The sequence below is a fragment of the Orcinus orca genome, chromosome 6 (assembly GCF_937001465.1).
Source record: "Orcinus orca chromosome 6, mOrcOrc1.1, whole genome shotgun sequence".
Classification (NCBI taxonomy): domain Eukaryota; kingdom Metazoa; phylum Chordata; class Mammalia; order Artiodactyla; family Delphinidae; genus Orcinus; species Orcinus orca.
The window spans coordinates 83,628,772-83,641,640 of NC_064564.1; the positions used below are offsets into that span (position 1 = coordinate 83,628,772).

The 12,869-nt window shown below is 38.0% G+C and overlaps 1 protein-coding gene across 10 annotated transcripts in view; it reads left to right on the plus strand.

The window, feature by feature from the left end:
• The window catches only part of UNC13B (unc-13 homolog B), a 225,468-nt gene that overhangs the window by 74,147 nt on the left and 138,452 nt on the right, over positions 1–12,869 (plus strand). For all 10 annotated transcript variants that reach the window (XM_049711628.1, XM_049711629.1, XM_049711634.1 and 7 more), the window contains one exon: positions 2,987–3,044. In XM_049711628.1, coding sequence (XP_049567585.1) covers positions 2,987–3,044 — 58 coding nt within the window. The remainder of the gene's footprint in view (positions 1–2,986; positions 3,045–12,869) is intronic.

The window sequence follows — 12,869 nt, forward strand, 5'->3', positions numbered from 1 at the left end:
CTGTGTACCAGGCCCTGTCGTAGGTGCTTGGTATACATCAGAAGTTAAAACAAAGACCAATGTCCTCTTGGATCAAATAGGAGGAGACAGACAATAAGCAGGAACCTAATAAATATAGTTAAGCATCAAAAGATGAGAAGTCTTCTAGGAGGAAAACCTATTCTCTCCATTCACTTTTTACACTTCTTTTGTTAGGTTTATTCCTAATCATTGTGAATGGTATATTTAAAAATTACACTTTCTAATAGGTCATTGCTATCTATATAAGGCAATGCTGCTCGATTTTTTTTTTTTAGTATTGATCTTATTCACCAACTCTTATTAATTCTACTAGTTTAGAGATTCCTTTGGGTTTTTTAGTTTTTGCATCTTTGAATAATAAGTTTTTATCTCTTTTCAATCCTTATGTCTTATTTTTTAAGTGAAATTTTTACATATGTTTTTATTAACAGACTTAAATATTAAGCAGTTTGTAGAGAGGGCTTCCATATCACATCTTACCCGCGCCCCCCTCTAGTTTTCCTTATTATTAGCATTTTACATTAATATGGTACATTTATTACAATTAATGAGCCAATATTGATATATTATTATTAACTAAAAGTTAATATTTTATATTTCTATTTATTTTTGTTTTATTAAATAAAAATCCTTAGTTTTTTTCAAATTTCCTTAGTTTTTATTTCATGCGTTTTTTCAGTTCCATTACCCCATAACGGACACTGGGTTACATTCAGTTGTAATATCTCCTTCGGCTTCTCTTGGCTGTAATATTTTCTCAGACTTTCCTTGTTTTTGGTGACCGCTTATTTTTAAAAATTCATTGTGTAAAACATCCTGTGTAATTTTTAATGGTAAGAGTGGGGAAGCCTTGTCTTTTTCCTGACTATAAGGGGAATGCTTCATAAATCTTGAAGTATGATATTTGCTGTAGATTTTGATAGGTACCCTTTATCAGATTAAGGAAATTCTATTTTCTTTCTGATTTTCTAAGATATTTTGTCATGAAAAAGTAAGGGATTTTATCAAGATCTTTTCTGCATTGTTTGATCACATAGTTTTTCTCCTTTAGTCTGTTTGTGTGGTGAATTGCATGAATAGATTTTCAGATATTGAACTGTCCTTTCATTTAAAGTCCTTCTGGTCATGATACATGAAAATTTATATGCCAGCATTCATGCATATACGTACATATTCACACAGAAATATAAAGACTTATTTATGATAAATAAATGTCATATGATTTGGTTTGGTAATCTAGGATTTTTGCATCTGTATTCATAAATGAGATTGGCCTATAATTTTCCTTACTTTTACTACTTTTATTTTCTTGTACATAGGTATTATGGATTTTTTTCCTTAGCTCTCTTAATATTATTAATTAGGCTCTAGCTGGTCTTCAGCATTCTGCTTTGGACCTGAAAGAGATTCATTAAATATGTCTGCTGGAAATATCTACTCTCATCTATTAAGTCTGAATTCTTCTAGTTTAATGCTTAAAGTTTTATGATTTTGTCACTCTTGTGCCTGTGTACTGCCTATAAAAATCACCATTATTTATAATAGTTATTATAACCAAGTCCCTTTGTTACTTTGGAGTGGGTTGTTTAGCCTTTAAGAAGTTTTGAACTTTTTTATGATTGATAGTTTTACTAATACTATTATATTGTTTAAACTGTGCCTGATCCTTCCCCAAAGTAGTAATAGCACTGTCTACCTCTGATATTTGTATCGTAGTTTGTTTCTTGTAAAGTACTTTATATATAAAAGTATATTTATTTACAAAAAGTGTTTTGTATTTTGTATCCAACCACTTGAAATGCCCTTCACCACTAACACTCATGTGTAAACCACCATCAATTTTCATCTGGATAATTGCAATAATTAGTCTTATTTCCCCTCTGGTTGCCTATAGTTCTTCTCACACAGCAGCCAGAGTGATTTTTAAAGTATAATGAAGTCATATCCCTCTAGTGTTTAAAACCTTACATACCTTCTCAATAGACTAGAGTAAAATCTAAACTCTTTACCATGATTACAAACTCTATTCCCCCAGTGCCTGGAACAAGGCCTTGCACATAATAGGCACTCAAGAAATATCTGTTGAATGAATGACTCCTTCAGTGTTAGAGAAGCTCTGTCTTGCCCAGAATCTTACAATTTATTAATAAATGGCAGAGTCAGGATGAAAACTCATATTTGCAACTTATATTTGCAAGTTGCTAGACCAAGTTATGTTTTCCCAATCCTCCAATGGGCTCTGAACCAAGCCATTTTTTCTTCCAGACTCTGTGTACCTGTGTTAATTTGTTTATACCTTTTTCTTTTTGTTTTGCCTTTCCAAATCTTGTCCATCTTCAAGACTTGAACTTAATGTGGCTCCCTTTTATAGAACTTTCTTTCTATGGCTTCAGTACTCTGTTTTTAGGTGGTGATAGTGGTGGGTTGTGTTGGGGAGGTTAGAGTATAACTGGGAAGGGGACACTAGTAAATACCAGATGCTTATGTAAGTAATTTCACTTCCCACGTGACCTTGTGAGGGAAGAAGCCTCATCTTTTTAAAGATGGAGAAAACTCAAGTCTCAGAGAGATTTTCAGTTCTACCACCCAAATGGGGAAATCTGTATATTATTTGAGTTTTCTAAGTCCTCTGAACTTCTAAGGTTAAGCCTTCTACAGCTGCCTGGTAGAGCTGGAATGGTGCCCAGGTGCCCTTGGTCAGAACAGCCTTCCTGCTATCCTGCTTTAGCCTGTTGCATTGGGCCAATGCCATATCTGTTAGTCTGGCCTGTATGTCAGGATCACACAGGGAAATCAGCAGCAGGATGATCGGTTTCTGTTTGATAAGAAATTTGACTCTAGTCAAATGCTAAACCTTTTTATAGGTAGCTATAGTTTTTTTGTTGTTGTTTTGTTTTTCTCCTTCTTTACTTGGGCCTCTTACTATGTTTTTTTTTTTGTTGTTGTTTATCCTTTCTGCCTCTAGTATTCTAGTCAAGAAGAAAGCCAGAGGAAACCATTGCCTACTGCTGCCGCCCAGTGTTGTAAGTGAGAAACTTGTCTTTGAATCTTCTTAATCACAACTTTCTGTCAGTTCTCTAAATGTGGCTTATTTTGAGTTGGGGAGGTTGGAGATGTGGTATGTATAAACAGGAGATATTCCAGAAATATACCTTATTCAGGCCCATACTGCCAATGGCTATCTGTCCTTTAGCTTTAAGAAGAGATCTTTTGGTTTTGTGTGGCTATAGGTAGGGCAATGGTATTCCTTTTTCTCCATTTGCCTGCTTTTACCCCTGGAGGAATGTTTTCTCCCATTCTGTCCCCATTTATCTGTTATTATCCTTTAAGGCTCAGTTTAAATGTTACCCCCTCTGGGAAATCTTCATGCTGTTTCCTCCTTCTCCACAGTCTAGCTTAGATCTTTCTCTGCTTCCATCGTATAACCTATCATATGTTATAATCTATGTATATTTCTTTGACAAGAAAGCAAAATTTTTAAAGATATAGAATCTTCCATTTGTATTCCTAGTATCTGGCTCAATACCTGATACATAGTATAGTAAGCCTCAGTAAAGTTTGATAAACGATTAACTGAGTGAGAGAACTTGTCGTTTCTTCTGAGATTAACTTATCCAGACCACACATTTTACTTCTTGAAATGAGCCGTGCATTGTTGGTATATTGGTATCTTCTCAGCTTCTCTCAGAAGAGCTTGAAGAGATACTGAAGGACTGACTTGAAATCAGTTCTCTTTCACTTTTTCAACCTGTGGGGGTGGGTGTGCATATGTTGTGTTTCTTTTGTTTTGCTATAGTGTTTCTGAATCAATGCCAAACTTTTAGCAACTGCAGGTTGATAGTGGTGGTGGTAGTGGTAGTAGTTATTGTAGTAATACTAGTAATAATAAGAACCACAGCAGCTAACGTATTTTGAGGTTTTATGGTATGCCAGATGCTGCTGTAAGAGCTAAAATATACTAACTTATTTAATCTTCACAACAACCCTAAGACATAGATTTTACTGTTTTCCTCATTTTTAAGATGAGGAAACTGAGATGGAGTTATTTGCCACAGATCACATAGGTAGTAAGTGGTGAAGTAAATATTCAGATATAGACAATCTGACTCTATAGCCTATGCATTGAACCACTATGTTATACTACTTCCTTCATATTGTTTCTGAAAAGGAAAACCTCCATTCATGGTTTATAAATCCATTGGTTGCCTTCCATTCTATTGGCTACTTACTTTCCTGATAAAAGTAAGACCACTGGCAGAGGTCAACACTTTTTCTTTATTTAAGAAAAACCTATTTTTCATATGACTTATTACTTTTGTTTTTGTCATTTAGGAACTAGGATTTATCAAATATTTAGGGTCATGGGAGACCACAAGAATCTGAATTGAAGACCAAGTTGTGAATTAAAGTCTATACGTCATTTCCAAAACTCATTGTAATGAGCTAATTTTGAGTTTTTAATCTTTTAAATCTTTTTCCAGGACTGCTAATGAGAAGTGAAATAGAACGATTGATATTTCTCTTGCCATTCCTTCCTGGGTCCATTTGATGAAATGCAGTTCAAGTGATTAAAGAGCAAATGCCTAGAGGGCAGGAGGAAATAAGAGACTATAATAATCAGCACGTTTATTAATTCTCTTACATTTTTTATATGTTTACCAGCTAATTTGTTTTTATGTGCATAGACTATTCCTGTCTTTTGACTACTCTCTAATATATATATATGTATTTTTTTAAACTATTTTTAAAATAGATCTTTATTGGACTACAATTGCTTCACAATACCGTGTTAGCTTCTGTTGCACAACAAAGTGAATCAGCCATATGCATACACATGTCCCCATATACCCTCCCTCTTGAGCCTCCCTCCCACCCTCCCTATCCCACCCCTCTAGGTGGTCACAAAGCACTGAGCTGATCTCCCTGTGCAATGCAGCTGCTTCCCACTAGTTATCTATTTTACATTTGGTAGTGTATATATGTCAATGCTACTCTCTCACTTCGTCCCAGCTTCTCCTTCCCCACCGTGTCCTCAAGTCTGTTCTCTACGGCTGTGTCTTTATTCCTGTCCTGCCCCTAGGTTCATCAGAACCATTTTTCAAAAAAGATCTTGCTGTGGTTTATGTCAAAGAGTGTTTTTCCTATGTTTTCCTCTAAAAGTTTTATACTGTCTGGTCTTACATTTAAGTCTTCAATCCATTTGGAGTTTATTTTTGTGTATGGTGTTAGGGAGTGTTCTAATTTCATTCTTTTACATGTAGCTGTCCAGTTTTCCCAGCACCAGTTATTGAAGAGGCTGTCTTTCCTCCATTGTATGTTCTTGCCTCCTTTGTTGTAAATTAGGTGCCCATTATGTGTGTGGGTTTATCTCTGGGCTTTCTATCCTGTTCCATTGATCTGTATTTCTGTTTCTGTGCCAGTACCATACTGTCTTGATTACTGTAGCTTTGTGGTATAGTTTGAAGTCAGGGAGCCTGATTCCTCCAACTCCGTTTTTCTTTCTCAAGATTGCTTTGGCTGTTTGGGGTCTTTTATGTTTCCATACGAACTGTAAGATTTTTTGTTCTAATTCTGGCTGTTGGTAGTTTGATAAGGATTGCATTGAATCTGGAGATTGCTTTGGGTAGTATAGTCATTTTCACAATATTGATTCTTCCAATCAAAGACATGGTATATTTCTCCATCTGTTTATGTCATCTTTGACCTCTTTCATCAGTGTTTTATAGTTTTCTGAGTACAAGTCTTTTGCCTCCTTAGGCAGGTTTATTCCTAGGTATTTTATTCTTTTTGTTGCAGTGGTAAATGGGAGTGTTTCCTTAATTTCTCTTTCTGATTTTTCGTTGTTGGTGTATAGGAATGCCAGAGATTTCTGTGCATTAATTTTGTATCCTGCAACCTTACCAAACCCACTGATTAGTTCTAGTAGTTTTCTGGTGGCATCTTTAGGATTTTCTATGTATAGTATCATGTCATCGACAAATAGTGACAGTTTTACTTGTTCTTTTCCAATTTGTATTCCTTTTCTTCTCTGATTGCTGTGTCTAGGACTTCCAAAACTATGTTGAATAAGAGTGGTGAGAGTGGAAATCCTTGTCTTTTTCCTGATCCTAGTGGAAATGCTTTCAGCTTTTCACGATTGAATATGATGCTTGCTGTGGGTTTGTCATATTTGGCCTTTATTATGTTGAGGTAGGTTCCCTCTATGCCCATTTTCTGGAGAGTTTTTATCATAAATAGGTATTGAATTTTGTCAAAAGATTTTTCTGCATCTATTGAGATGATCATATGGTTTTTATTCCTTAATTTGTTAATGTGGTGTAGCACATTGATTGGTTTGCGTATATTGAAGAATCCTTGCATCCCTGGGTTAAATCCCACTTGATCATGGTGTATGATCCTTTTAATGTGCTGTTGGATTCTGTTTGCTAGTATTTTGTTCAGGATTTTTGCATCTATTTTCATCAGTGATATTTGTCTATAATTTTCTTTTTTTGTGATACCTTTTTTTCTGGTTTTGGTATCAGGATGATTGTGGCTTTGTAGAATGAATTTGGGAGTATTTCTCCCTCTGCAATTTTTTGGAAGAGTTTGAGAAGTATTGATGTTAGCTCTTCTCTAAATGTTTGATAGAATTCACCTGTGAAGCCATCTGGTCCTGGACTTTTGTTTGTTGGAAGAGTTTTAATTACAGTTTCAATTTCATTACTTGTGATAGGTCTGTTTATATTTTCTAATTCTTCCTGGTTCAGTCTTGTAAAATTGTGCCTTTCCAAGAATTTGTCCATTTCTTCATGGTTGTTCATTTTATTGGCATACAGTTGTTTGTAGTAGTCTTTTAAAATCCATTGTATTTCTACAGTGTCAGTTGTGATTTCTCCTCTTTCATTTCTAATCTTATTGATTTGCATCCTCTCCTTTTTTTTCTTGGTGAGTCTGGCTCAGTGTTTATCAATTTTGTTTATCTTCTCAAAGAACCAGCTTTTAGTTTTATTGATCTTTGCTATTGTTTTCTTTGTTTCTATTTCATTTATTTCTGCTCTGATCTTGATGATTTCTTTCCTTCTACTGACTTTGGGTTTTCTTTGTTCTTCTTTCTCTAGTTTTTTTTTTTTTTTTTTTTTTTGGTACACGGGCCTCTCACTGCTGTGGCCTCTCCCGTTGCAGAGCACAGGCTCTGGACGTGCAGGCTCAGCGGCCATGGCTCATGCGCCCAGCCGCTCTGTGGCATGTGGGATCTTCCTGGACCGGGACACAAACCCGTGTCCCCTGCATCGGCAGGCGGACTCTCAACCACTGCGCCACCAGGGAAGCCCTCTCTAGTTGTTTTAAGTGCAGGTTTAGATTGTTTATTTGAGATTTTTTTGTTTCTTGAGGTGAGATTGAATTGCTATAAACTTCCCTCTTAGAACTGCTTTTGCTTGGTCTCATAGGTTTTGAGTCATTGTGTTTTCATTGTCATTTGTTTCTATGTATTTTTTAAATTTCTTCTTTGATTTCTTCAGTGATCTCTTGGTTATTTAGTAGTGCACTGTTTAGCCTCCATGTATGTGTATTTTTTGCAGTTTTTTTTCCTGTAATTGATTTCCAGTCTCATAGCGTTGTGGTCAGATGCTTGATACGATTTCAATTTTCTTAAATTTTCCAAGGCTTGATTTGTGACCCAAGATGTGATCTATCCTGGAGAATGTTCCATATGCATTTGAGAAGAAAGTGTATTCTGACACTTTTGGGTGGAATGTTCTGTAAATATCAATTAGATCTGTCTGGTCTACTGTGTCATTTAAAGCCTGTGTTTCCTTATTTATTTTCTGTTAGGATGATCTGTCCATTGGTGTAAATGGGGGGTTAAAGTCCCCTACTGTTATTGTGTTACTGTCGATTTCTCCTTTCATGGTTGTTAGCATTTGCCTTATGTATTGATGTGCTCCTATGTTGGGTGCATAAACATTTATAATTGTTATATCTTCTTCTTGGATTGATCCTTTAATCATTATGTAGTGTCCCTCCTTATCTCTTGTAACAGTCTTTATTTTAAAGTCTATTTTATCTGATATGAGAATTGCTACTCCAGCATTTTTTGATTTCCATTTGCATGGAGTGTCTTTTTCCATCCCGTCACTTTCAGTCTGTATGTTTCCCTAGATCTGAAGTGGGTCTCTTGTAGACAGCATATATATGGGTCTTGTTTTTGTATCCATTCAGCCAGTCTGTGTCTTTTGGTTGGGGCATTTAATCCATTTACATTCAAGGTTATTATTGATATGTATGTTCCTATTACCATTTTCTTAATTGTTTTGGGTTTGTTTTTGTGGGTCTTTTTCTTCTCTTGTGTTTCCTGCTTAGAGAAGTTTCTTTAGCATTTGTTGTAAAGCTGGTTTGGTGGTGCTGAATTCTCTTAGCTTTTGTTTGTGTGAAAAGCTTTTGACTTCTCCATCGAATCTGAATGAGATCCTTGCTGGGTAGAGTAATCTTGGTTATAGGTTTTTCCCTTTCATCACTTTAAATATATCCTGCCACTCCCTTCTGGCCTGCAGAGTTTCCACTGAAAAATCAGCTGATAACCTTATGGTGATTCCTTTATATGGTATTTTTTGTTTTTCCCTTGCTGCTTTTAATATTTTTTCTTTGAATTTAATTTTTGTTTGTTTGATTAATACGTGTCTTGGTGTGTTTTTCCTAGGGTTTATCCTGTATGGGACTCTCTGCTTCCTGGACTTGGGTGACTATTTCCGTTCCCATGTTAGGGAAGTTTTCCACTATAATCTCTTCAAATATTTTCTCAGACCCTTTCTTTTTCTCTTCTTCTTCTGGGACCCCTGTAATTCGACTGTTGGTGCGTTTAGTGTTGTCCCAGAGGTCTCTGAGATTGTCTTCAGTTCCTTTCATTCTTTTTTCTTTATTCTGCTCCTTGGCAGTTATTTCCACCATTTTGTCTTCCAGCTCACTTATTTGTTCTTCTGCCTCCGTTATTCTGTTATTGATTCCTTCAAGGGTATTTTTCATTTCAGCTATTGTGTTGTTCATCTCTGTTTGTTTGTTCTTTAGTTCTTCTAGATCTTTGTTAAACATTTCTTGTATTTTCTCAGTCTGTGCTTCCATTCTTTTTCCAAGATTCTGGATCATCTTTACTGTCATTACTCTGAATTCTTTTTCAGGTAGATTGCCTATTTCCTCTTCATTTATTTGGTCTTATAGGTTTTTACCTTGCTCCTTCATCTGTGACATTTTTTTGCTGTCTCATTTTTTTTTTAATTAAAAAAAATTTTTTTTAATGAGCTGGATTGTGTTCCTGTTTTACTGGTTTTTTGGCCTGAGGCTTCCAACACTGGAGTTTGTAGGCTGTTGGGTAGAGCTGGGTCTTGGTGCTGAGATGAGGAACTCTGTGAGACCTCACTCCGATGAATATTCCCTGGGGTCTGAGGTTCTCTGTTAGTTCAGTGGTTCGGACTTGGAGCTCCCACCGCAGGAACTTCTGCCTGACCCTGAGCTGGCCAAAAAAAAAAAGAGAACAATAACAAACTAAAAAATAAAATTAGACTAGGAAACTAACAGATATGTTAGAAAGAATGTAAAAATAAAAATATAGATGAATCAATAACCGGAAGGTACATCAGTACCACAATAGTAAAAAAGAGGAGGAGGGAAAAGAAAAAAAAAAAGGGTTGTGGGGGAAGGCCTTGGCTGTGGAGGGTGGGGCCTAAGCAAGGGCGAGGTTTGGGTGGGGGGTGGGGCCAATGCTCAGGACTCACAGGGTTGGAAAAGGCCCTGGGGGCTGTGTGGAGTGGGGTTTAGGCTCAAGGAACAGTAGGGGCCCAGGTGTGCCCCCCACCCCTGCTCTCAGAGGGCAGGGGACCTCACCTGGGAGCCCAGCAGGCTTCCTGGGCTCGAGTGGGTGGGGCAAACGCCCTCCTCTCTCGCCATTCCAGTCTGGGGTCTGGGAGGGCCCCTCCTGCCTGCCTCTCCTGATCTTCCGGGCCTCCCTCCTATGCCCAGAAAGACCCACGCAGCCTGGAGGGGGCTTGGAGGGCAGGGGATGCCCTGGGAGCTCAGTAGGCTCCCTGGGCCCGATTGGGCGGGGCAGTCGCCCTCCTCTCCTCTTTCGCTCCTCCGGGATGGCCCCTCCCGCCTACCTCTCCTATTCTCCCCTCGGCCTCCTTCCTGTGCCTCCAGGACCCACGTGGCCTGGACGGGGCTTGTAAGCAGCTTGGGAGCTCAGCAGTCTCCGTGGCCTGAGTGGGCCAGACTCCCTCCCACCTGCCTCTCCTGATCTCCCTGGCCTCAGGGGCACTGATCTTGTCTGGCCTCCACTTCTCCTCTCCCCTTGGTCCCCCTACATCCTACCGGCTCACTCTGGGGTTCCTCCCATCTCCTTGGGGGTCAGAGTCCCCCACCAGCTGCCAGCAGGCACCATAGTTGTGGGGAGACGCTCTCTAATACATTTTTTTTGAAAAATTTTAAACTGTAAGTTTAAAAATGGAAGTGGCATTTACCCTTTACTAGATTCAGTAATTAACATCTTGCCACATTTGCTTCTCTTCCTCGCTACCACTCTTTCCCATTTCTGTCCCCCTATATACATATGTAAAAATACAAATGAGTATTTTCTGAATCATTTGAATATAAGCTTCAGACTTTATGACACATCAGCATGTGTCTCCTAAGAGATAGAACAGTCTATATAACTAAAATACCATTATCAGAATCAGGAAATTTAACATTGCTACAATAATATCTAATATACAGTTCATATTCAGAATTCCACAATTGTCCCCCAAGTATTTTTATAGCCATCCTTCCCCACCAGCGTATGATCTAATCAAGAATCACACATTTTTATTTGGTTGTCCTGAATCTTTAACTCCTTTAATTTAAAAAAAACTTGCCTTTTTAGTCATTTATGACACTGATTTTTTATTCAATCAGAAAAATATTTTATTCTAATTATAATGTCTACTGCAGATGGCAGTGTACACTAGTATGGGTTTCTGGGAAGCCATTTGGCAATACATACCAAGAGCCTTTAAAAATTCATGACCTTTGATTCAACAGTTGAATTTCTGGAAATTTGTCCTAAATAATCAGGAAATAGACAAGAATTTGTATAGAAAGATGTTCACTGCAAAATTATTTAAATAGCAAAATTTGAAAATGACTTAATAGTTAAGCAACAGTAAATGATAATAGTCATAAGATTTGAATATGCTTTGAATAAGGTATTGGGGAAATTTTCATGAAACTAAGTTAAAAAGTATATAAAACTCTTACCCTCTGTATATGTGTATGTGTATATGTATATATGTATGTACATATGTAACTTAAGAGTTTTTGCATACCCCTAAAATTCATATGTTGAAGCTCTAGCCCCCAGTATTTGGAGATAGGGCCTGTGAGGAGATGATAAAGATTAAATGAGATCATAAGAATGAGGCTCTAATCTGATAGGACTGATACCCTTTTAAGAAAAGGAAGAGACAACAGAGCTTTCCGTGTGAGGACATAGCAAGAAGGTGGCCATCTGCAAGCCAGAAAGAGAACTTTCATCAGGAAGCAAATCAGCCGGCACCGTAATCTTGGACTTCCTAGCCTTTAAACTTGTGGGATACAAATTTCTGTTGTTTAAACCACCTAGTCTGTGGTATTTTGTTATAGCAGCTGAGCAGACTAGTACAGATTTTGGTGCTGAGAGGTGGGGTGCTGCTGTTACAAATACCTAAAAATGTGACAGTGGCTTTGGAAGTTTGGGTAATGGGCAAAAAGGCTGGAAGGATTCTGAGGTGCATGCTAGAAAGAGCCAAGGTTGCTATGAAGGGACTCTTGGCAGAAATATGGATATTAAAGGCTGTTCTGGAGAAATGTCAGATGGAAATGAGGAACGGTTTATTGGAAACTGGAGGAAAGGTGATCCTTGTTATAAAGTGGCAATGAACTTGGCTGAATTGTTCGAGTGTTTTATGAAAGGTAGAGTTTATAAGTGATTAAATTGGGTGTTTAGCAGAGGAGATTTCTAAGCTAAGCAATGAAGGTGTGGTTTGGGTCTTCCATACTGCTTGTAATAAAATGCAAGAGTAGAGGGTTGAATTGAAGAAGGAATTGTTAAGTAAAAAGGAACCAGAACTTGGAGATTTGGAAATTCTTAGCCTATCCTTAGCCTATATATTGTGAAAAATGAGAAATCTTGTTCTGAAGAAAACACTAAAGAGATCATGGGTGTGACTCATGGACTAAACCAGCCATCAGCAGAAGCCAGGAATAGAGATGGAATTATACCAGCAGAGACATTGCCAGTTTCAACTAAAGGGGACAGAGAAAGAGGAATGGAATGAAGGAAGGCTGTTGGATGTCTTGGATTCTACAAGACTAGATCATAGAGTTATTTGACTGTAAACGTGTGCTATTCTTTTTTTTTTTAAATGGTTTGCTGTTTTTGTTTAATTTATTTATTTTTTGTTTTATTTTATTTTTGGCTGCATTGGGTCTTCATTGCTGAGCGTGGGCTTTCTCTAGTTGCAGGGAGCGGGGGCTACTCTTTGTTGCGGTGTGTGGGCTTCTCATGGCGGTGGCTTCTCTTGTTGCAGAGCACGGGCTCTAGGCACGCAGCCTCAGTAGTTGTGGCACACGGGCTAAGTAGTTGTGACCCATGGGCTCTAGAGCGCAGGCTCAGTAGTTGTGGCGCACGGGCTTAGTTGCTCCGCGGCACGTGGGATCTTCCCGGATCAGGGCTCGAACCCCTGTCGCCTGCATTGGCAGGTGGATTCTTAACCACTGCGCCACCAGGGAAGCCCACGTGTGCTATTCTTGAGGAAAGGCAAGAGTGACCCGGAAGGTGATTTGGAGAATATCAGGGCTGC